The sequence below is a fragment of the Belonocnema kinseyi genome, chromosome 8, assembly GCF_010883055.1.
Source record: "Belonocnema kinseyi isolate 2016_QV_RU_SX_M_011 chromosome 8, B_treatae_v1, whole genome shotgun sequence".
NCBI classification, from domain to species: Eukaryota; Metazoa; Arthropoda; class Insecta; order Hymenoptera; family Cynipidae; genus Belonocnema; species Belonocnema kinseyi.
Genome location: NC_046664.1, coordinates 10607781 through 10633830, shown reverse-complemented (window position 1 = coordinate 10633830; position 26050 = coordinate 10607781). Strand labels below are relative to the sequence as shown.

At 26.1% G+C, this 26050-nt stretch overlaps 1 protein-coding gene across 5 annotated transcripts in view; it reads right to left on the bottom strand.

Annotated features, from left to right (window-relative positions):
* Positions 1–26050, bottom strand: part of LOC117177849 (helicase domino) — a 91610-nt gene that overhangs the window by 62230 nt on the left and 3330 nt on the right. For all 5 annotated transcript variants that reach the window (XM_033368845.1, XM_033368848.1, XM_033368844.1 and 2 more), the window contains exons 2-8: positions 24645–24850; positions 20807–21491; positions 11031–11275; positions 7826–8152; positions 7330–7540; positions 3764–4204; positions 321–499 (exon numbers count right to left, since the gene is read on the bottom strand). In XM_033368845.1, the coding sequence (XP_033224736.1) occupies positions 321–499; positions 3764–4204; positions 7330–7540; positions 7826–8152; positions 11031–11275; positions 20807–21491; positions 24645–24839 (2283 nt within the window). In that variant the 5' untranslated portion in view covers positions 24840–24850. The remainder of the gene's footprint in view (positions 1–320; positions 500–3763; positions 4205–7329; positions 7541–7825; positions 8153–11030; positions 11276–20806; positions 21492–24644; positions 24851–26050) is intronic.

Genomic DNA, 26050 nt, shown 5'->3' with positions numbered 1-26050 from the left:
TTTTTTTTTTTTTTTTTTTGTTAAAAATATAACTTTTCGGTTAAAATTAATCTGTTTTGTTCAAGTATTATACTATTTTGTTTAAAATTTAACTCTTTTTCGATTAGAAATGAAAATTTTCTTGGTTATAATATAAACAATCAAATTTTTGATGAGAATTGAGACAACTTTGCTAGTATGTTTCTAGCTAATTGGAGAAGTTCACAAATATTTTTCAAGCAAAAGAAATAATTGCATTAGTGGGTTGAATCCGAGGCTTTCAATGTGATTTTTTTTTTTTTTTATGGAAACGCATGTACTTGTTCAAAAAAGAAACTTACGTTCTTCTTGAGTGAATTTTCACCAGATAAATCCTCCAGCAATGATTTAAGTCCAACGCCTGTTTCATCTTCACTCTGAGTCTGCGAATCTTGGTCCTTGTCCTCATACTCGCTTTCACTTTCCGATTCCTCGCTTTTCTGATCCTCACCGTCATCCTTATCCGAGCCATCCTCGGATTCTAAACAATAAAAAAAAAAGTGGATTTTAGATCAAATGAATAAAATTTAAAAGAGAAAATTGTATTTTTTTTTTCGAGAATAAACTCTCAGACAAATGCCTCGATTACATCAGAGGGTAGGATTGAGTTGAATGGATCTCGCACCTTCGGAAATGGTATACTGTCATCACTGATAAATCAATTTTTATTCCTTAAATCAGGGTCTCTACTCAAATCCTGGAAAATAATTCGCTGAAAATTCCAGGTTTTTCCAGGTATAATTTTTCATTATATAGAGAGACATTCAAATAAATCGCATTTTTTTAAACAATCGAATATGAATATTTGCACCCAATTTCGCGAGTTTATTACAAATAATGTATTTTCTTAAGTATATTCTTAAGTATATTAGAACCATCGATTAATTAAATAATTCTAAAAACCTAATTAATCATCTCTTAAATTTATTGCTACAATGTATGAATTTAAATAATATTTGAAAAAAAAAAATATTTATCTTCAATTGAAGCTTCAAAACGCTTTATAAATTCCTAACTTTTAAAGTAAAAATATTGAATTTATAACCGAATTTATTCAATTTTAACCAAATAGTTAAATTTTTGTCAAACAGGTTCATTTTCTAACGTAAAAGACGATTTTTCAACAAAATGCATGAATTCTCAACTAAATAGTTTAATTGTTCATTAAAAAAGCATTTTTCAACCAAAAATAGAATGAAGTTTTCTATTTAAAAAATTAATTTTCAAAGTAAAAATACTGCATTTTCAACCGGATAGATAAATCTTTAAACTTTCAACTAAAAGGATAATTTTCTACGAAAGTCGTTTCTTTAAAACAAGATACCATGAATTCTCAACCAAATAGTTGAATTTTCTACTCAAAAATATCAATTTTCAACAAAATAGTTGAACTGTGAACTAAAAACGATCAGCTTTTAACCAAAATTGAAATAATTAAATTTTCATAACAAAAAAATTAATTTTCCACACAAAAAAAATCAACCAAAGCAATGCAATTTTCACCAGTTTAAACTTTAACCAAATAGTTTTATTTACCAGCAATGAGATGAAATTTCAAACAAGATTAATTTTTTACCAAAAACAAAATACGCTCATTTTTAACGAAACAATCCAAAATTCTACTAAAAACAACAGGTAAATTTTGAGCCAAATAATTGAAATTTACAACTAAAAATTATACATTTTTAACTGAAAAAATTCAATGGTAAATTTTTTGGAGGGAAGAAATAAAAAAAAACGAATTTAAAAGAAAATAGTACATGAATTTTCAACGAAATAGTTTAATATTCAACTGAAAAAAGAACAATTTTCAACCAAATGGTTGAATTTGAACTAAAATAAATCAATTTTTAAACAGAAATGAAGGTCAAATTTTCTATTAAAAAAAACAATATATTTTAACCAAAAAGATGAATTTTCAATTAAAATGATTAATGGTCAACCAAAAAACTTCATTTTTACAAAAGAAGATTCCAAAAAAGACGGATTCTGAAAGAAAAATCTAGGTATTTAAAAAAAAAATTACTTTTAATCAAAAACAACATTTGAGCGATATACACGAATAGTTCAATGTTCCACAAAATACACGAATAGTTAAATTTTCAATTCAAAAATTAATTTTCAACAAAAAAGGAAAATGAAATTTCAAACAAAACTTGACTCTGAAGTTTTTTCAATTAGATGAAATAAAAAATAAACTACCAATTAAAGCACTCAAATTATAAAGTATTAAAATTGAAGTTTTAAAATTTTTAATTCCAAATTTTTCACTTTTATTAATTAATGAGCTTAAAGATTCAGACCAAAACTGTACAAATTTAATCCGCCTTACCATTTTCAATTCTCTAAATAATTAAAGAATCAGTGAATTTTATATCTTTATATCATATTATTTTAAACAATTTTAAACTAGAAACGTTGAAAATTGATAAATTAAATTTATTTTAACAAGATACTTCCTTAATTATACGTTAAATTATTTTCATTTTAAATAGTTTAAACATCCTTGAAAAACATTAAAAATTTTAATTCAAAATCTTGAGAAATCTACAAGTTGTTTTAAACTTGTTTAAATAAACAATTATTTTTGAAATCTTTTTAGAACTTATAAATATATTTTAAAATTAATCGAGTTTTTCTACATTTTTTTGAAAATTCTGCAAATTTAAAAACAATTACTTAAAATCTTCCAGATTCTTTTTTTAACAATTTTAGAAAACTTTTTTAATGATTAAAATTAATTTTGAATCTTTTCAAAACTTCTAAATACCAGTTAAAATTACTGAAATTTTCTCTACAAATAATAAGTGTTCAATTGTTATTTAAACACCAAAATTAAACAATTTCACTTACAAATTAAACACTTTTCAAATAGTTCAATTAAAATTGTAACACTCAAAGTTTAAAAGCTCTTTGAAATTTTAACGATTCCAGACTTTCTATGTCAAACAATTAAGTTTCAAATTGGTTACTTTTAAATGTTTGCTTTCAATTTAATCGTCTCAAATGAACGGTCAAATATTTCTAAATAATAATTCTTTTTCTGTATTAAAATGTTTTTAATTAAGTGGGTTCAAAATTGCATAATTTAAACTTAAACAATATTTTATAACAATTACATTATTATGAACTTATTTTTAGTTGAAAATAATTCATAAAGTTTAAATCAGAAGTTTACATTTTTTAAATGACGAAGACTTTCGAATTGAAAACGTTTAATTTTTAAAATAAAAATATGGAAATTCTTAAAAGTGTGGACGGATTTCGAATCGTTTTGCGAGATAAATTATTGTTCCCTTTTAATATTTTAAAGCACAAAAAAACATTTGAAAAATAATTTATTTATATTTACAGTTGATAAGATAAACAAAAATTTTATCAAAAATTTGCAACACTTAATTTTTATTTGTTTATGTATTCATTCTTTAAATTAAAAATTAAAACTTAAACCGGAAAATTTTCAGATTACGCATTTTTAACTGGTCCAGCGGCCACCCTGAACACGGCAATATAAAGCTACTTTTATGAATTAAGAATGTCTATTCAATTTCAAATTGCAACTAAAAAAAAAAAAAAATAATAAAATAAATAAATACGCTCGAAAAATTTTGTGAATGAAAAAACCCCCCGACTTTTTCAGGTATATAAAAATTCCCTGACAATTTTGCGAGGTAGAGAAGACACCCTGATTTTTGCAACCCAGTAAACATTTGTCACTTAGAATTAAAATACAAAAATAAAATACCTTGATCAGAACCGCCATCCACGTCCATCGAAGCGTCTTGCCGCCCACTTCCGTATTTCGCCATGAGCTCATCAATCGACATATCGTTCTCAGCCTTAAGATCGTCCAATTCCTGCTTGTGGTCCTCATTCTTCTCCATTTTCTCCTGCTCCATAATCGTATCTTCATCATCATCAGAAGATTCACCAGATGCGACAGTGAATTCCGCATCACCATCGGCACTCTTCTCATTTTCAACCGTTTCTTTCGGCTCCGGAGACAAACTTTTCGTCCGCTCATCGAGATAATTCGGAGGCAAATCTTTTAACAAGTCCTCCAGCGGTATCACGGATTCCTTCTTCAACAGTTCCACCTCCTCCTTATGATTTGACTTTATCTCTTCTTCGGCTTTCGCTATCGTTTCTTCATCATCGTCTGAACTTTGGTTTGGCTCAAACTCGTCTGAAATTTAATTTGAAATTCAACCGTAAAAATTTGTTTTTTAATTAACAGGGTATCTACTCAAATTTGGGGGAAAAATTCCTTGTCAATTCCAGGTTTTTCTTTCAGGCACCTCAACTTTTTCTCAGGTATTACAATTTTTCGAATTTTTTTTTTAACTTTTGTGTCAAAAAAAAAAAAAAAAAGAAAATTACTACATATGACATTATGTTTTCATAGCCTCATTATATTTTGATACTTTTTTATACTGAGGTTAGTTTTCAATCTTCTATATTCTTTTTTGACATTTTTTGAAATCTTCAAAACTTAAAATTATTCTTTTAAACTAAAACCAAAACCATTAAAAATTGTCCGAGAAATGTTGAAAAAATGCAATCTCCTCAAATCTTTCATAATTATCAAAAAAAATTCTAAAATTTTTTCAAATGCTTCCAAGCAAGTTCTTGCCCATAATTTCATTTTCCTCTAGGGATTCAATTAATGTTTAACTTAGAAAGCATTGAAAAATCACATCACAAGATATTATTAAATATAACTAAAACATAAATAGTTTCTTTAATTTTTCCCTAAAAAACATGAATTTGATAATAATTCAAACAAATTTTTATTTTATATTTTAATACTTAAAATTCAGTAAATTTTAGGTAAAATTGATATGGCTACTCTAGTAAATTCTATTGTCCATTCAAATTCCTAAATTTTCAAGTAAAAACATTGCATTTTTAACAAGATAGATGAATTTTGATCGAATTATTTGAATTTAAAAAGGATCAAAGTAATTTTCTACAAAAAAATACTACTTTTAACAAAACATGAATTCTCAATCGAATATTTTGAGTTTTTGCAAAAAAAAGCAACTTTCAACCAAATAGTTCAATCTTGATCTAAAAAAATCAGTTCCACTCATGAATTTTCAACTTCAATGATACATTGTCAACTGGAATCGATGAATTTTAAACAAGAAAAAATAATAAATTAACAACTAAAGTGATGAATCTTTAATTGTCATAATTTACTTTCAAACAAAAATCATTTTTACCAAAAAATACGTAACATTTTCAGGATGGTCAATTTAATCGACAAAATAAATTCCCGATCATTTCCCGGTTTTTTCCCAACTCGCAAACATTCTTCACGATCAATGAAATTTAAAAAATGGAACACTGAAGCTAAACAAATTTCCACTTGAGGTAATAAAAACTGAGCTGCAAATGAAAGCACTCAAAGTGGAACTTTTAAAATGGAAATTTCAAGTTTTTAATTAAAAATTTTTTTATTCAAATGCTCAATAATTTACGCGCATAAAATTGAAAGTACTAACATTTTTCAATATAAAAAAATATAAATCCACGTTATCATTCACATTAAATTAAATCAAAATCATCCTAAATTCGAAATTTAATTATTTTCTTTTTAAATAGTTTAAACATCCTTGAAAAGCTTCAAAATTTCATTACAAAATCTTGAGAAATCTAGAAGTTGTTTTAAATTTAAAATTATTTTGGAAATTTTTTCAGAACTTCTAAATATCTGTCAAAATTGATTGCATTTTCTTAAGATTCCTAGGAAAATTAAAAATAACTTTTTATTTTGAAAAATTATTTTAAGAGAATATTTAAAAAGTTTTTTAAAGATTTAAACAAAATTTTCCAAAAAGATTTCAGAATATTTAAAGAAAAGTTTCTAAAATGTGCATGATAATTTTTAATATTTTTAAAACTCCTAAATATATCTTAAAATTACTCAAATTTTTTCTAAAAATGTTCATTTGTAAATTATAAATCAAAATTTTAAAATTTCATTTACAGATCAAGCATTTTTTAAATAAAAAAATTAAAATTCTAACGTTCAAAGTTGAAAGGCTCTTCGAAATTTTAACGATTCCAGGTTTTCTTCGTCAAACAATTCAGTTTAAGATTTTTTACTTGTAAATATTTGGTTTCAATTTACTTCTCTTATATAAAAATTCAAATATTGCTAAATATTCAATAATTAATCTTTTTTTTTTAAATAATAATTTCAAATCGAATATTTTGGACTAAAACATTATTTTAAATTGAATAAAATCCTTTAATTAAGAATATATTATGAAGTTATTTTTAAGTTGAAAATAGTTTATAAACTTTCAATCAAACGTTCACTTTTTATCACTTAAAGAACAAATAAACTAAAAAAAAATTATTTATTAAATAAAAATGATTTTTATCCAAAATTTTCAACATCAAAGGCTTTTATTATTTATTTGTTCAAGTCTTTAATAAGGCATTTTAAAATTCTTTAAATTAAAAATTTAAGCTTAAAAACGAAAATTTCAAATGGAAAATTTGTTAAATAAAAAAATGTGAAATTAAGCATTGTAAGCTAAATAATAGCATAATTGAAAAACATAACAATTCCAGTAATTATTTAAAAACTGATGAAATCGAACGTGGACAGACTTTTTTCCGCCTATTTTTTAAATTCCTGGTCAAACAAAAAAGTCACTGTTACTTCCCGGTTTCGAAAAATTTCCGGTTCAGCGACCACCCTGCATTTTTAGTTGAAGAAAAAAAATTAATTTTAAACGAAAAAAAAAAAAAAAACACCAACTAATTGTCCATTTTATTTGTTCATTTTTCATAAAAGAGATGAATTTGCAATTAAAATTATGGATGTTCAAACAAAAAGTTAATTTTAGAAAAAGAAAAAAACTTTAAGCAATTAATTATATTTGCATCCAGAAAAAAAATAACTCTGAAATAAAAAATGTAGTAATTGATGTTTCAAAAAAAAGAGATTTGAATTTTTTTATCAAAAATAGTTTAATTCAACTAAAAATGCAACCTTTTAACATGAGTCAAGAGAAAAAAATTGCAAAAATCTGTTGAATTTTTAAGCTAAAAGATGAATTTTCAACTAAAAATAGAATAGTTCAATTTTTATCTGAAAAAAAAAATCCTGACAATTCTCGGTTTCTCAGGTGGAGTAGATACACTGGTTAATAAACTCTCAGACAAATGCCTCGATAACATCAGGAAGATAGGATTGAGTTGAATGGATCTCGCACCTTCAGAAACGGTATTTTATCATCACTGAGTAAACAATTTTTTAAAACAAGCAATAAAACTAGATTTACAAATTTTTACCATCCGAATGTTGTTTGCCCGCTGGAATTGGCGATGAAATTCGAGAACTATTTATGGATACAGGCATGCTTTGATTGCCATCCGTTTTATTCAGGCCTTCGGTCAACCACGTTGAGTATTTTTCGGTCTGACCGACAATGAAGTTTAAGTGTTGATCCAAAGCTTTTTTTCGCTTTTCCTCCAATCTTGTGTGTTGTTTATATTCTACCAACTGCAAAATAACAAAATACAAATCAAAATTAATGTCTGCATAAAAATAAATCAATTTATCTTGTGGAAAAAAAAAACATGCATTTTTAAATACTGTTTTTGTATCTAAAAAATATGAGACTGAATCCCCGAGACAACTCAATCCTTTGCTTTTAATAGAGTTACTGTTCCCACAACGAGCTCACAGTCACGAATAAATAAAGTCAAAACTGCCGGCTTATAAGTGTGGGGTACATGAAAAAAAAAAAGCGTATTAATTAATGTAATAATTTTTCAAATATCTTACCTTTTCTACATTTGACCAGAAAGTCTTGATCTCTTTCGCGACGAAACCGGCAATTTTTTTCAGTCTGAGTTCCTCTAGTTTCTCGGCCTTCTGAGCCTGGACGGCCTTCTCCTGGAAATGTTTCTGAACCATGCGAGCGCATTTCTTCGCTGCCGCTTTCTTCCACTTTCGTTCCTGGGCGAAATCAGCGGCAAGCCAAACCATCTCTTCCAGCAAATAATCCCAGTGGGCTTTCGTTCTCGCGGGTTCTTGAACTTTTGGAAGTCTGCGCTCGGACCACAGGCCTTCTCTTTGTAATTCGCTGATCCTTTGCATTACATACGCCTCCTAAAACACATTTTATTTTTCACCTTTAAATTAGCCCTGAGAGTTTACACTTGGCTTTCTTAAAAGTAACTTTTTATCCATTATTGCCATCTTTTTTTCCCATTTTTTCAGGCCTTCGGGCGCATTTGAGAAATGCACAATAGTGCCAATAATAGTAGCATCATCAATTTGGAAAAAGTAATAGCAAAATGTCATGAATTGTTTTCAATATTAAATCGAGGAGTTAACTATATTTTAAATCTAGTATACAATATATATCTCCCGTAAAATCGCGTGAAATATTTTCGAATCTTCATAAAAGATGTTTAAAAAAAAAAATCACTAAAAGCATTAAAATCCACGAAAGAACCCCTGAAATATATTGAAGATCCGTTGAAATTCCTGGATAACTCATCAATATTTTTCAATTCCTTCTAATTTTTAAATAGAGTCGAAACCAGGGTGGCCCGCTATAATCGAAGAAAAAATTCCCACTCATTTCCCGGTTCGGAAACATTAATCATGGTCAATGAAATTTAAAAATCAAATTATATTCTAAACATTTTTCTACTCAATGTTAAATGAAATTCAAATGAATTGCAAAATTTTGAACTGTTATCAATCATAAAGTTCACAGATTCAGATCAAGTGCAAAAAATATAAATCCACGTAAACATTTTCAATACTTTAAATTAAAGAATCAAGCAATGAATTTTAAAATTTTTCAAAATTATATTATTCTAATTTTAAACTAGGCACATTAAAAACTGAAATTTGTTTTTAACTTAAATGTTAAATTAAAAGTTAAAATATTTTAATTTCAAATAGTTTAAGCATCCTTTAAAAGCTTTACAATTTTATTTCGAAATTTTGAGAAATCTAGAAGTGGTTTTTAATTTTTCCAAATTCAAATTACTTTTTGAATTTTTTTTCGGAACTTTCAAATATATTTTTAAATGAATTGGATTGTTTCTATAACTTTTAGAAAATCCTTCAAATTAAAAAAAAATCCTTAACATTTGATTGTATAAATAACAATAGAACACTTCTTATTTGTAAAAATATTAAGAGTAATTTTAAGAGATATTTAGAAGTCTTAAAAAGATTCGAATTAAATTTAGAACTTGCAACAATTTCAAATACTTACAGCCGAATTTAAAATAAAATATAGATTTTTGCAGTATTCAAACAAAAAATTAGCATTTTTTAAAAGAATCGTGAGTCTTGAAAAAAAAAATTCTTAAAACTCTTAGGAAAATTGAAAATGATTTTTCACTTTAAAAAATTGTTACAGAAAGTTTAATAAAATGTTTAGAGATTTAAAAAATTATCAAAGAATCTGGAATATTTGGAGAATTTTGTTGCAATTTGCAGGATTTTCCAAGAATTGTAGGAAAAATTCGATTAATTTTTAAATATATTCAGAAGTTCTGAAAAAAGTTAAAATACTTCATTTAAATAACTGGAAATCAATTTAAATTTTGAATTAATTTAGAATGTTCTTAAAACTTCTAAATGAACAGTGAAATATTGCTAAATATTAAATACTTATTCTTTTTCTACTTCAAGAAATATCAAATTAAATGGGTTAAAAATTAAGTGATTTACATTCAAACAATATTTTAAATTTAATAAAAAAAAATTTTTAAGTTTAAAAAGTAAAACGCACGTTTACATTTTTAATGGTTAAAAAAGTTAATAGAAATAATGATTGATCAATTTATTTATTAAATTTAATATAAAGGAAGACCTGAGACTCTGAATTAAAAATAAAATTATCGGAAAGAAATTTCTAAAGCCGTCCTTTGAAATTCTCAGAAAACTCGCCAACATTTATAAATCCCCTCAAATTTTTCAAATCCATTGAAATCTTTTTTTTTTTAAATCCTATGAATCCGTTAAAATCCGCATAAATCTGTAGAAATTCCTAAATCCGTTCAAATCCTTCAGAAATTTAAAAGTTAAATTACTTAAATTATATTCATATTTTAAATTATTTCTTAAATTTTTTTATAACTTTTCAAAACTTTTTTAAATTATTCAAATTCTTCGTAAATTATTTTGTACATCCTGCAAAATAAAAAATATTACCTTAAATTATTCCAGATTCATTTTAAACAATTTCGGAAAACTTTTAAATCTTTTTAAATTTTCTCTTAAAATTAATTTTTTAAATAAAGTAATTTTCAATTTTCCTAGGAATCTTGAGAAAATATTTTTCATTTTTTTGAACTTCGTTTAAATGACTTGAAATCATTTCAAACCTTCTAAATATCTCTTCAACTTACTCGAATTTTTTCAAGAAATCATAGGTGTTCCAATATTTATTATACATTAAAATTCAACAATTTTACTTGTAAATTAAATTTGTTTAAATAAAATAATTCAAATTGTAACGTTGAATATTTAGTTTTCAATATTTGATTGATAATTACTAAATTTAAATGGATAATCAAATAATTCTAAATATTAGGCAATTTCAAATTTTAGACAAACGATATTTTGTTTAACTATCACGATTTTACAATTGAAACTGTTTAATTCTTAACGTTAAAATCTAGAGAATTCTTACATTTTCAACTGATTCCGACGCATCTGTAAAACTGCATTTTAACATTCTTTAAATGAAAAACCCTTGCAATTTTTTTAAAACCTCTAGGAATCTTGTAAAATACCCTGATATTATCCAAAATCGTTACATTTTTTCATCCGTCCTTGGAATATCCTATAAAATTTCGACGATGCTTGTAAAATTGCAAAAAAAAAAATCTCTTGGCATGTTTTCAAATCGTCCGAGGCCTGTTTCTTTTTTAAATTTATTTATATAAGAAAATTTAATTAAAATCACGAAACTTGTAAAATGGGACCAAAAAAAAAAATAAATAAATAATGTACATACCTGTTTGGCCTTTTCTACAATTTGTTCTTGGTTCGTTGAGGTATCACAGGAGGAGGCTGCCACAGTAGAAGCAGGCAATTTGACGAGTTTAACTACAGGTTGATTGCCGGCAAGAACAACAGCTGACGAGGATCTACTTATCGAATTTGTAGGTGACGGTTTTTCTAAAACGGGACTAGCAGCGGCAGCGGCAGCAGACTTTGTCGTGACTGATTGTGGTGGGTCTAAAACTAAAGGTGTTCCGCCTAGAAGACAAAAATTCAGAACATTATACACTTTACTCCTAGAATTCGATTTTTTAAACTGAATTAATCGAATTCAGAGTAACCAGCCAGTTATGGTTCTTGCACTACACACAGAGCGTAATGCACAAAAGCGAATTTTTTTTTTTTTTTTACTGTATTTAAATTGTATCAAAACTGCCCTTGGACTGAATAGATATTGCTAAGCAGTCTTACAATTGCTTGAATTTGATATTCCCACAAAATTGTCGACTACTTCACAAAGAATCGATGAAGCAGCGGAATAGCTTTTGTTGGGTTGCAAATGTACTCAATATAATTTCAATTCTTTAAGACTCAATTATCTTTTCATATTAATGTTAATATGCAGGGTGTCTACCCATATTCTGGAGAAAACAAAAATTCCCGGAAAACTCTAGGTTTTTTACGGGTATAATTTTTTATAACACGAATCCATTCAAATATTTCGCAAACCAATTTTTATTTTACCTTCCAATACTTAAAATTCAGTGCATATTTAGGTAAAATTAATTTCATTCAATTTTATCAAAATCGATGAATTCTTAACCAAATAGTTGAATTTTCATCTAAAAAGAATAATTTTATACAAAAAAAGAAAAAAGATTTTTTAACAAAATATATCAATTCTAAACCAATAGTTAACTTTTCAACTAAAAATAAATTAATTTTCCAACTAAAAAAAAAATATATTAACTAAAATGATAAATTTTAAACTGAAATACATGAATTTTCAACAAAATAGTTCGGAATTTTGAACTAAAATAGCAGAATTTTCAACGAAAATGATGAATATTTAACTGGAATACTTGAATTTTCAACAAAAAATAAAAACCTCATAATTTCAAACATAAAAATTAATTTTCTACTAAAAGATAATTATCCAACAAATTCATGAATTTTCAAGTAAATTGAGGAATATCCATCTGGAATATTAAACAAAAACAACGTATTTTAAATTAATTTTCAACAAACAAAAAATACCATTTTTAAATTAAATTCATGAACTTTTGACTTGAATACTTGAATTTTCAAACGAAAAGATGAATATTCAAAACAAGAATAATTTTCCAACAAAAAAAAAACGATTTATCAACAAAATCCATGAACTTTCAACTAAAATTATGAATATTTAGAATACTTGAATGTTCAACCCAGACAATTTTTCAACAAAAGTTAGGAATATTTAAGTAGGACACTTGAATTTTTAACCCTAAATAACAACGATAAATAACTCAACTAAACAGTTGAATTTTCAACTGAAAATATCAATTTTCTACCAAAAATGAAATAGTTAAATTTTAAGTCAAAAAAATGTATATGAAACCAAACTGATAACTAAAAAAACGAATTTTCAACTAAAAATGATAATTAAAAAAAAAATTGAATAGTTAAATTTTTAGTTAAAAAACTGAATGACGAATTTTCAACACGAACTGAATTTTGAAAAAAGAAAAACTTTTCAGTCACGAGAGAAAAAATTGAAAACAAACTGTTGTAGTTTCAAGCAGATAATTGATTTTCGACTAAATTTAAATCAGTTAAAAAACAAATAAATTCGAATATAAAAAAAACACTAATTTTTAACTAAACATTTAAATGCAGACTCAAAGACGTTGCGCATTTTTTGCACGGCCCCAACTGCAGAATCATTGTCATTTAAATTTATATTGTAATTTAAAAAATTCAGGTTACTCAAAATTTCCTGACAATTCCAGATTTTCCAGGTAGGATAGACACCCTATTATAATTAAAAATTCTGATAAAACTATGTTCATCGCAGAAATTCATGCAAACTTTAGTTTTTACCGTATCGCTAACCACTTTCAAACTAATTCTATTGACCAGACTTCATTCATGTACCTTATGTATTATTTATCTACTGATTTTTCCGATAAAAAAACTAATATGGTTAATGAAATCTGATGAAATGAATCAAGACCAAGAATGCCGAACAATTAAACATTGTCATTAACCAATCAAAATTTTTAACAATGTCGAGAAAAATTAAAAAATCATTCAACAAATTATCTTTCAATTATTCACTTAACAATAAAACTAAAGCCTCTAATAAAAAACGACATGCAGTTTCACAATGATGATCAAAGCAAAGAAGACTAAACAAACTTATCAAATAACGAACGTTTCGATCCTACATTCACTTTCTCTTTTTTAATATAATCATGTAGTCTAAGTATTTATAAAATCTCCTTTCTAGGGAATCACAGTAGGCTTGGTAAAGAAAGGACGGAATATTTTACAATTCTATAATAAAACAGACATTCAAAAAATAATGTTTATATCATTAAAAAAAACCGTTTCGAATCTATAACAAGGGTGGCCACTAAAAATTCAGAAAAAAAATCTCAGTCATTTTAATTTTTAAATTCGAGGCTTCAAAATTGAGCAATTTATTATTTGAAGTATTTAAAAATTAACTAATCTTTCCAATTTTTATGTCATCTTAGAATTTATATAAAATCTAATATAATAAGCATATTTCCAGTGTTCTTGGAATAATTTACATTTTCAGTTTCTAACAAAGCTCAACCTATCACCATTATTGTGAAAAATGTTGGAAAAACTAATTTTTTTTTTTGTCAAATGAAGTATTTTTGTAAAATGTATTATAAAGTAATCATGAGGTATCTGTAAAATTGATTTAAACTAGGAATTCATTTAATTTATATAATTGTATTTTATACTGACTAAAAAAAACTTAAGTAATCATCGAAAAGTCAGATTATCCGGTTTCTAATTCTAGTCTAAACAATAAAAAGAAGATAAAGCAAAGTCTCGACCAAATAGTTGAATTTTCTACTAAAAAATATCAATTTTTAACAAAATATTTGAACTGTGAACTAAAAAGGATCAAGCTTTCAACCAAAATTGAAATAATTAAATTTTCAGTACAAAAAATTAATTTACCACCAATGAGATGAAATTTCAAACAAGATTAATTTTTTACCAAAAACAAAATACACTCATTTTTAACGAAACAGTTCAAAATTCTACTAAAAACTGGTAAATTTTGAACCAAATAGTTGAAAATTATAACTAAAAATTATACATTTTCCACTTGAAAATGCAACAGTAAATTTTTTGGCGGGAAGAAATCACAAAAAAAACGAATTGAAATGAAAATAGTACATGAATTTTTAACGAAATAGTTTAATATTCAACTCAAAAATGACCAATTTTCAACCAAATAGTTGAATTTGAACTAAAAAAAAATAAATTTTTAAACAGAAATGAAGGTCAAATGTTCTATTTAAAAAAAAATTATATTTCAACCAAAAAGACGAATTTTCAATTAAAATGAATGGTCAACTAAAAAACTTAATTTTTACAAAAGAAGATTCCAAAAAAGACGGATTCTGAACGAAAAATCTAATTATTTGAAAAAAAAAAATATTTTTAATCAAAAACATTTGAGCGACTTTTTAACACGAGTGGAATTATCAACTAAGAAATATTTTTTATTCAAGAGAAAAAAACGCCAGAAAGTTGTTGAATTTTCAACAAAATACACGAATAGTTCAATTTTCAGTTCAAAAATTAATTTTCAACAAAAAAGGAAAATGAAAAACAAAACTTGACTCTATAATTTTTTCCATTAGATGTAATAAAAAATAAACTACAAATTAAATTACTCAAAGTGGAACTCTCAAATTATAAAGTATTGAAATTGAAGTTTAAAAATGTTAAATTCCAAAATTTGGTATTCAAATGCTCATTAATGTTGTCGTGGAAGGAACTAACACTTTTCGATTAAACAATTTTAAACTAAATACAGATAAACGGAAAAATTTTGAATTTTTAACTTTTATAAATTAATGAGTTTAAAGATTCAGACCAAAACTGTACAAATTAATCCGCCTCATCATTTTCAATTCTCTAAATAATTAAAGAATCAGTGAATTTTAAATCTTTATATCATATTATTTTAAACAATTTTAAACTAGAAACGTTGAAAATCGATAAATTAAATTTTTTTTAATCAAACTACTGCCTTAATTATAAGTTAAATTATTTTCATTTTAAATAGTATAAACATCCTTAAAAAGTATTCAAAATTTTAATTCAAAATCTTGAGAAATCTACAAGTTGTTTTAAACTTGGTTAAATCAAAAATTATTTTTGAAATTTTTTTAGAACTTATAAATATATTATTAAATAAATCAAATTATTCTACAATTTTTTGAAAATTGAATTTACTCAATATTTAAAACTCCAAAATTAAAATTCTCAATTTGAAACTGTTTAATTTTCAACATTTGAATGGAAAATTACAGTTTTCTACGATTTCAATTCGATGAAAATAGTAAATTAGAAAATAATGTGAATTTTCAGTATTTAAATAATCCTATGCATATTTTAAATTCTTTATCTAGCATTCACCTATTTAACATTCAGATTGACAATTACTTTCAAGTCTAGTATTTTATGTAAGACTGTATAAAAATGCATTTTTTTTTTAAATGTGGAGCAAGCGAACAGAATACGATAAATCCATTAGAGATGATTCACCAACAATTAAACAAATTCTTAGCACAATGGAGACCTTTGTACGAAATATAAATTCAAAACATACATTTTTTTGGTGAACCAAGGATCAATAATCATATTTCTCGAGTCCTGAAAACGCTAAAACCGCGCGTAACTCATCTAAAAAAAAAATAAAAAAAAATCGGGTTTTGTTCGCTTAATCCACAGATAATAAACTATTGATGTACACATTGATCGACAGGCCTACAGTAATCACCTATAATGAGCGCGGGTGCTATAGTAGAATTAGGTGAAGGGTGAACGGTGGCTGGTGAAGTTTGGAAAGCTGCTCGAATGGCAAACACCATGCCGTGGCGTCCACCTTGTGGCCTACCTGGTACATGTCCTAAGTGCGCAAACGAGGGTTTCAGGTGACTTTTTAGGTCAAGGAAAATTTCAATTTTTCATCCAATATAATTCGAAAAACAGTCTCATTAAAATAATAAAAAATATATATATTTATTTATTTCAAATACAGGGCTGCCACAGACTAATTTACTTTAAAAAGGTGAACTATTTTAACGAATTTAGAATAAATTCATGAAAATTAAAATGATTTGGAAAAGAATGGAAAAAAATTCAAAATAGGTTAATTAATTTCAGAAAGATTTGAGTGAATTTAGGGAAAAGGAGAAACATTTTTAAACAAAATTGATCAAATGACTATGAATTCAAAATAAGTTTAAAAAAAGATTTAAGGACGAGGTAATTTTTGGAAACAAATTTAAAAAAAATCAATTCAATTTAGAAGAATTCAACTGAATAAAAAATCATCAACAGAATTTCAAAGAATTCAGAATAAATTTGTAAGCATTCAGAGTGAATTTCCAAACAATTCTAAAAAACATTTTAAATTCTAGGAAATCCCTCTTTTCTTGTGAATAAATTCTTTAAAATCCATTAAAATATTATAAAATCCCGTTAAAAATACATGAAATCTGAGAATATTTCCTGAAATACTTGGAAATCTGATCAAATTCTTTGGAATCTTTTCAAATATCTCACAACTTTAATCTTGTAAAATCATTTCATATCTTGCGAAATTCTAGGAAATTTAAAATATATAACAATGATTTTAAACCCCTGTAAATCTTTAAAATCCTTAAACATTTTCTTAAATCCCGTGAAACTTTTTAAAATTGATAGGAATTTTTCAAAATATCCTAAAATCCTAAAAGTACTTCGAAATTGTTTAAAGCTCTTGAAATTTTGTAAGGTATGAGTCGCAATGATTGTGAAGGTTACTTATCATTTGAATAAATTATTTAAAATATGTTAAAGGAATGTTTAATGATAAAAACAATTTACTTTGAGCATTTTATATCACAAAATTGGCGACACAGTGTTGTTGGCATTTTTTTCAAATTGAAATCATCAAAATCTATTAAAAATACCTTATAATACTTCAAATAATTAAAAAAATTTTAATCCCTAGATATTTTTAAAGCTCTGAAAATTCAAGAAAAATAGCTTTAATCTTTTTTACATTTTTAAAGAAATATCCTCAAATACGTTGAAACTTTTTTAATCTCTTCAAAATTCTTTAAGACTTTTAAAAATATCTTTAAATATTTCAAATTCTTTCAAATCTTATATTAAATCGATTTTTTTTTTCATTTTTAAAAATATTCTATAATATGTCAAATTTTTTGAAAGCCCTTCAAAATTTGTAAAGCTCTTAAGAATATCTTCAAATTTTTTAAAATATTTTCGAAGATCTTGGATATTACTTGGAATTGTAAAAACTAACCTCAAATATTTTGAAATCCCTTGGAATTAAAAAAAGTCCTAAAATCTTTAAAATTCCTATTTAAAATAGTTTAAATCCCTTGAAAATTCCGTAATACTGAAAAAAGTGTGTAATCCTGTGAAACCCATTAAAATTCTGTATACTCTCGATAAATTACTTGGAATTGTAAAAACTAAAATAAAATGTTTAAAATCTTTTGAAATATCTTGGAATTAAAAAAAATGTCCTAACATCTTTAGGAAACTCTATTTAAAATTTTTTAATTTCTCGAAAGTGCCCTTAAAAAATCCTTTGATTTCAAAAGAACAGCCCACAATATTTTAAATACTTTGAAATCCCATAAAAATTTTTTAAGCTTTTGAAAAATTACTCGGAATTGCAAAAAAAAATACACTAAAATATTTCAAATCTTTTAAGATCCCTTCGAATTAAAAAAAATGTCCTAAAATCGCTTAGAAACTATTTCAAATTTTTTGAATCTCCTCCTTTGAAGCATTCGAAGACCTAAGAAATTCCTTTGAATTGAAAAGAACAGCTCAAGATATTTTTAATCCTTGGATATCTCTTCAAACTTTTTAAGCGTTCTAAAAATTACTTGGAATTGTAAAAAATACACTCAAATAATTTTAATCCTTTAAAACTCATTAAAAATTTTAAGCTTTTGAAAAATTACTTGGAACTACAAAATTCCATGAACCTTTTAAAATGTTCTAAAATACTTCAAAAAAAGTTGAGAAAATTCGGAAATAGGTATACAGGGTGGCCGTCTTTGTCAAAGAAAAAAAGCTCCCGGTCATTTCCCGGTACGCAAATATTTTTCACAGTCAATGCAATTTAAAAAATCGAACACTAAATCTAATTATTCCATTCGAAGTAATATGAACTGAACTGCAAATTTTGAACTTTTATCATTTATCAAAAATGGAAAATTTCCTATTTAAATCCGGAATTTTAATTGTTTTCGAAAAATTCCCTGTTTCAATCCAGAATTTTATTTCTTTTCGAAAATTTTCCATTTCAACTCATTATAAGAACTAGAACTTTTCGGAAAAATACCCTGTTCCAATTCATAATTTAATTTAATTCGAAAATACCTCCCTTCAACACAGAACAATAATTTTTTGGGAAAAATCCTATTTTCCATTGAGAATTGTTATTCTCCTGGATAAATTCCAATTCAGAATTTGTTAAAAATTGAGAATTCCTTGTTCAAATCCGGAATTTTAATACTTTTTGAAAATTTTCCGTTTCCAAACAAAATTCGAATTTTTGTAAAATTCCCGGTTCCAATTCATAATTTTTCTCAAAAATGTCCCGTTTCAACTTAGAATTAGAATTCTTTCTATTAAAAAATTCCCCGTTCCAGCTTGGAATTTATTTAAATTTTAACATTCCCTGTTCCAAGAAGAATTATAATTCTTTCAGATAAATGGCAGTTTCAATTCAGAATTGGTTAAAATTTGAAAATTTTCTGCTTCAACTCACAATTATAATTCTTTGCAAAATTTCCTGTTCCAATTCAGAATTTTGTTCCTTTGCGGACATCTTCAGTGCTAGCTCGGAATTTGTTAAAATTTTAAATTCTCGGTTATTATTCTGAATAAATTCTAGTTCCAACAACAAACTAGTAAAAGCTTGAAAAATCTTTGTTTAATTTATATTAATTTTAAATAGTTTAAAAATCCTTAAAATGCTTCAAAATTCTCTTTCAAGATCTTGTAAACATCTATATGTTGTTTCGAATTTTTTCTAATTCAAAAATATTTTTTAAATATTTACATCTGTATTTGGTTTTAAATTAGGCCGTGGAATATTTGAACCGAAATTTTGGTAAGAATAGCCGGGCTTTATCGGTACACATAAACACTTCGTTTAAATTACTTGAAATCATTTCAAGTTTTTAATTTTTTCAAAACTTCTAAGTATCTCTTCAATTTTCTCGATTTTTTCTAAGAATAATAGGTGTTCAATCGTTATTTATACATCAAAATTTAAGAAGTTGACTCACAAATTAAATTGATTTAAATAGAACAATTAAAATTGTAATTTTTAAATTTTCGTTATTTTGTTCCGTTTTGATCATTAAATAACTGTTATTTTTTTTTAATGAAAAATTTAAAATTACGTGGTTGAAAAGTGGAATTTTTGTTGACTGTAATTTAATGAAAGTCTTTAATTATAAATATATTATTCAAGTTATTTAAAAATTTTAAATAGTTTATAGAGTTTCAATAGAGCATTTAACATCTGCTTCAGACTTTCCAATTGAAAGAGTTTAATTTTTAACGTTAAATTCTGTAAGTTGTAAAATTGTGAACTGGCCGAATCTTATTTTACAATAAATTATTTATTTTTAAAATTTTAGAGTGCAATTAAATTTTAAAGATCACAATTTAATTCATATTTACAGTAGATCAACTAAAAATGTTTGATATCAAAAATCTTCGATTTTAAACGCTTCTAATTTTTAATTGCTTAAGGCCATGTTATGAGTGGGTCACGTGACTAGATTCCTACCTTACCACCAATTTTTTTATTTCCCAACTTATTATCACACGAAACGCCACATCGGGTTGAAAATTTGGAATACTAAACAAGAAGAACTAAGAATGTTGGCTCTGGTCCTAAATTTATATAATTATGAAAAAAGTTTATTGTTGTAAATAATTTGTTTTGCTTTTATTTAGAACCAGACCCACCTTTCTTAGTGCTTCTTATTTAATATCTCAAATTTTCAACTCGATCTGGCGCTTTGTGTGAAAATAAGTTGGGAAATAAAAAAAGTGAGGGTAAGGTAGGAATCTGGTCACGTGACCCACTCGATACATGGCCTTAAGTCTTTAAAACTGCACTTTGAAATTCTTCTAATTCAAATACGCATTCTAAACTGAATCATACAATTGAAAAAGATCACAATTTAATGGATTTTGTTTTTTCTAAAAAATTTGTAAAACTCTCATAAAATTCTCGATTTCCAGGTCCAGCGGCCACCCTGTATATAATAGACCTGAATTCAGTGATGGTGCACACGCAGCAGCCCTGTCAATAGAATTATTCAAGAGGACGACTCGTGCTCTCACATCCCAGCTCTTTTAATCATGAAATATTCACGACTCGACCTAAACAACAAAACGGAAAAAAAAAAAAAAAAAAAAAAAAAAAAAAAAAAAAAAAAAAAAAAACAGAAAAGAAAAGAAAAGAAGGTGATTTCCACAAACCTTGTTGACTAAGTTGCGCCACAGCGGTCGGCAGTGTCGTCGAGACCGCAACAGGAGTGACGCCAATCCCCGGAACTTTGACCTCAGCACCCTGGCTCACCGATGTCGTGGTAACTGCTTGAGAAACAGGAACTTCGGGCAGCGGTTGCAGGGGCACTGTGAGATCTTCATCGTCATCGTCAGGATCCAGTCTGTGCTGTCGGAGAAAGTGCAGATACTGAGGTGTGGGTGGCCTCTTTCGCCAGGTTTGGAAATCCATCATATTCCCGCCCGCATGGAGGAAAAAGAGTTCCGCCGCATTCTCGGCATACTTTTCTCTCACAGCACGCATTCGTTTCATTTTGTGCTCCATTATTCGCCTTCTGTAACCCATCGAGTCGTCGGCACTTGTCGACTTCTCGGTGGTTTCGCTCAGTTTAAGTCTTTTCCTCGCTGGAGGAGATTGTCCGGTCACTTGAGAGGTCGGGGTGACAAACATGCTGCCGAGGGAGGTGCGAACGAGCTTTGGGGAGGTCGTCAATACCACCTTTGTGGACGTTTGACGGGAGGGTGATGAGAGAGGCGAGCCGCTCGCACTCGCGACACCAACAACGCTGACGCGCGGAGATGTATTTCCGATATTGACAATTCGCGTGACGCCCAACTGCTGCAGGTTTGCGGTCGTTGTCGCGCCACTCGGCAAGACCTGGACAAAAACGAGTTTCGACTTAATTTCCGAGTTTTCGGGGGGAAATTCGTCCAGGAATTTCAAATTTAATATCAGATAAATGCCTCGATTGACAGCAGAAGGAGTGAATTGAATGGATTTCAGTTCCTTCAGGTTCGGTATTAAATCATCATTAAACATTTTTAAGGGCACAATACTGGGGGAATTAGTTTTCACGAAAATAGGTGAATCAATTTAAATAAAATTACTTAAGTACCATATCCCTATGATTTGAAGGCAAAATATACTCAACTTTCAACAACAAAAAAGTTGAATTTTCAAACTAAAAAGATAAATTAAAAAAAAAAGTTGCATCAATCAAATAGTTGAATTGTCAACATGAAGAGTTTAATCTGAACCAAGAAAAATGAGATTTACACCCAAAGGGTGAATTTTGTATAGAACAGATGAATTTTCAAAAAAAAAAAGTTGAATGTTCGACGAAAAAATATGACTTTTTAACAAAATACTTAAATGTTTAAATAAATAATAAATTTTTTATCAAAAAAGAGACAAATTTCGTAAAAACATACTTTTAAAATTTTAACTGAGATTCTTAAAAATTTGAATTTTTGTACTTCAATTCTAACTGACTGAATATAAAATATCTCAAAGAATTCGAGTTGAAATATATCGGATTTTCCAGAAAATCGTTGCATTTTCAACTATTTTTCAACAGAATAGACTGAATTTTCAAAATATAAAGTCAAATGTTTTGGAAAACAGCAGAACTTTACACCCAGAGAGATTAATTTTGCATTCAACGAAATAGTTGAACTTTAAAGCAATAATTAGCAATTAAACAAAATGATATCTTACAAATAGCTACATTTTTAACCAAAAAGAGAATTATAATAAAAAAAAAGAATTCTCTACCTAACATACATGAATTTTAAAGAAAAGAAACAAAATATCCATTTTCAGCAAAAAATAGAACACTTAAATTTTCAGTAGAAAAAATTAATTTCCCAAACAAAACAAATTCAACCAGTGACGATTTTTCTTTACTAACATGCTGAATATTTAACTAGAATAGATGAATTATAAACAATCAACCCAATTAAAAAAATTAATTTATTAAAAAATATATATATATTTTTTTAAACTAAATTCAATCAATTAATCAATCAATTAATTTTACTGGGCTCCATTTTGCGAAAAAACGAAAAAAAGGGGAAGTTCAGGGTGGCCGTTTTAATAGAAGAAAAAAATTCCCAGTCATTTCCCGGTTCGCAAACATTTTTCACGGCGAATGAAATTTTAAAAATCAAACTGTATTCTAAACATTTTTCCATATAAAGTAATGAACAATAAACAACAAATTAAATCATTTAAAGTGGAATTCTCGAATGCCAAACTTTTAAAATTGAAGTTTGAAAGTTTTTTAATTCAAAAATTGCATTCCAAAAATATAAATCCACGTTAACACTTTCAATAGTAATTTTATAAGGTACACATTAAAACTTGAAAAATATTTTTTGTAACTTAACAGTTCTCAAATTTAAAAAATGTAATTTGAATTTATAAATATCAATAGAACAATTATTATTTGTAAAAATATTAGAGTAATTTTAAGACATATTTAGAAGTTTTAAAAAAATTCGAATTAAATTTATAACTTGAAATAATTTCGAATACTTACAGCCGAATTTAAAATAAAATGTAGATTTTTGCAGATTTCAAACAAAAAATTTATAATTTTTTTAAAAATTGTGAAACACTTCAAAAGAATAAAAAAATTTCCTAAGATTCTCAGGAAAATTGAAAATGATTTTTCACTTTGAAAAATGATGCAAGATTTTAGGAATTTTTTTTAATTTGCAGAATTTTCAAAAATTGTGGGAAATTTTCGATTAATTTTAAAATATATTTAGAAGTTCTGAAAGAAATTGCGACACACTTCGTTTAAATTACTTGAAATAATTTCAAGTTTTTAATTAATTTTAAATATTTTCAAAACTTCTAAATATTTCTTAAAATTACTCAAATTTTTTCTACAAATAATAATCATTCCATTGTTATTTATGCGTTAAAATTTAACAATTTCACTTATAAATTAAACACTTTTTAAACAGAACAATTAAAATTGTAACGCTAAAAGTTAAAAAGTTCTTCGAAAATCTAAAGATTCAAAGCTTTCTATGTAAAACAATTCAGTTTCAAATTGTTTTCTTTTAAATATTTGGTTTCAATTTACTCGTCTTAAACGAACAGTGAAATATTGATAAATATTAAATACTTACTCTTTTTCTACATTAAGAGATTTCGAAATTAAATGAGATAAAAATTAAATAATTTAGACTGACAATATTTTCAATTCAATAAAAACCTTTAATTATGACTATATTATTATGGATTTATTTTCAAGTTGCAAATAGTAAAACTCACGTTTACATTTTTTAATGGCTAAAAAAATTAATACAAATAATATATTAATACATTTATTTATTCAATTTAATGTAACAAATAATATAAAGGAAGCCCTGAAGCTCTGAATAAAAAATATATTATTGATCATTAATGAAAATTTTTATTTAAAAATAAAATTATCGGAATAAATGATAGATTAATTTCAATTCTTATTAAGACTTTCGGATGGTCACAGTTACAATCTAGAAATTCTCACATTTTGAACGGATTTAGAATTGTTTGAGCAAATCAATCCATTTTAAAAATAATTTATTTATTTATATTTACAGTTGATAAAATGAACCTGTTTTTTATCAAAAAGTTTCAAGTTTAAATGCTATTAGTATTATTTTAAAAAACTGTTAAAATCAAACTTGGGACAGATTTTTCTTCCGAAAATTCGTTAAATTCTCGGTTTCCTGGTCTGGTAGCCACCCTGTTTTTTATTCAAAAATCCTCGATTTGAAAAACTTCTAATTTTTTAACCTTTAAAACTGCATTTTAAAATTCTTTAAATTAAAACATATACTTAAAAATTAAAAATCGAAAATTTTTAAAGTAAAGGTTTTTGAATTATGCGTTCTAAACTAATAGATATAATTTATAAAAATCACAATTTGAAAAATTAGTTTAAAACTTTCGGAACATTACTTTTCAATGTATAATTAATAAATTCATAATCTAACCAAACAATTATCATGGGAATATTGGATAATAAATCACCTGTGTGAGGCCTGGAACTTGGGAAGTAAGGACAAACTGCTGTCCTCCTCCTGTAGTAAGGACATTAAGTCCTTGAGTTGCAAGAACTTGATGTAAGTTAACGGCTTGTTGAGATCCACCTCCATTGCTTCCGCCATTGTTTGTTCCACCCCCACTGAGGGGTGGCAAAGTAGACCCAGGCTGCTTATCACTCATTACACATGATACTGCAACCAAAATTTTTTAAATCCGCTATAAATTATTCTCACTTCAAAGTTCATTCATTATTTATAAACTAAATTTCTACCACTATTTCAAAATCACCGAAACCCGTATTTAAATTCAATTTATTTATTTTTTAAACTTGTTTCCCAATGACAGCGTAGTAATACCTAAAAAATGTTGCTTTTTTACCGAAATTTCAGTAAAAAAAATACCTTTTCCAAAAATTGAAATAAAAAAAAATAATAATTAGAAATCAAGATATCAACCCGGCGGATAATTTTAAATTCCCAGTAATCTCCGGAGTCCGTCATTTAATTGTTTTCAAACTGATAACAGGTCAAGTAGTTTATTTAAATGTACCATATTCACTCCCAAGACAATTTAACTATAAAATATATCTAAATTCTGAATAAAATGATAGCAGGATGAAGTCATTGTGTCAATTTTTTTAAATTATATTGTTCAAATTGTAATGATTTCTTAAATTTTAAATAACACCTGACATAATAAACGTTTTTTAACATTCTTGTGCAAGGAGCTTAAAGTTCAAGCAACAAACATGAACAAATTTTTCCTGCATATGAGATGAGTTCAATTCTTCCAAAAATTTTTTTTTACTCAAACTTCTTGCAAAGTGCAAATGTACAGGGCAACCGGAACAATTAATATACAAATACCAGAATTTCGTTATTGTAAAAATTTGTAACAGACTTTTAAACAAAATAATTAAATTTTCCACAAACTAGTAAAAATTGTTGAACTCAATTGTTGTCAAGCTAGTATTTGGATTTTCAAGCAAATACTTAAACTTCAAAAAAAAAAAAACATAATTTATCACGAATAAAAAAACAATAAATTTTTAATCAAAAACGAACAAAAAAACACAAATTTTCAAGAAATGTAATTGTAGATATTAAAAAAAATTAATTTTTAAATTAAAAAAACTCGAATTTTTGACAAACTACTCAAATGTTTAAATATCAACATAAATTTACAAAACATTATCAATCTGAAACTAAAAAAAAAGGAGTTCTTAACAAAGTAGTTTAACTTTGAACCAAAAAAGACAACTTTTTAACCAAAACAGAATAATTATTAACAGATAATGCAGCTGTAGATATTTTAACCAAAAACGATTTTGATTTTAAATTTAAAAAATAAATAAACAAATAAAAACATTTGCATTTTTAACAAAAATTAAA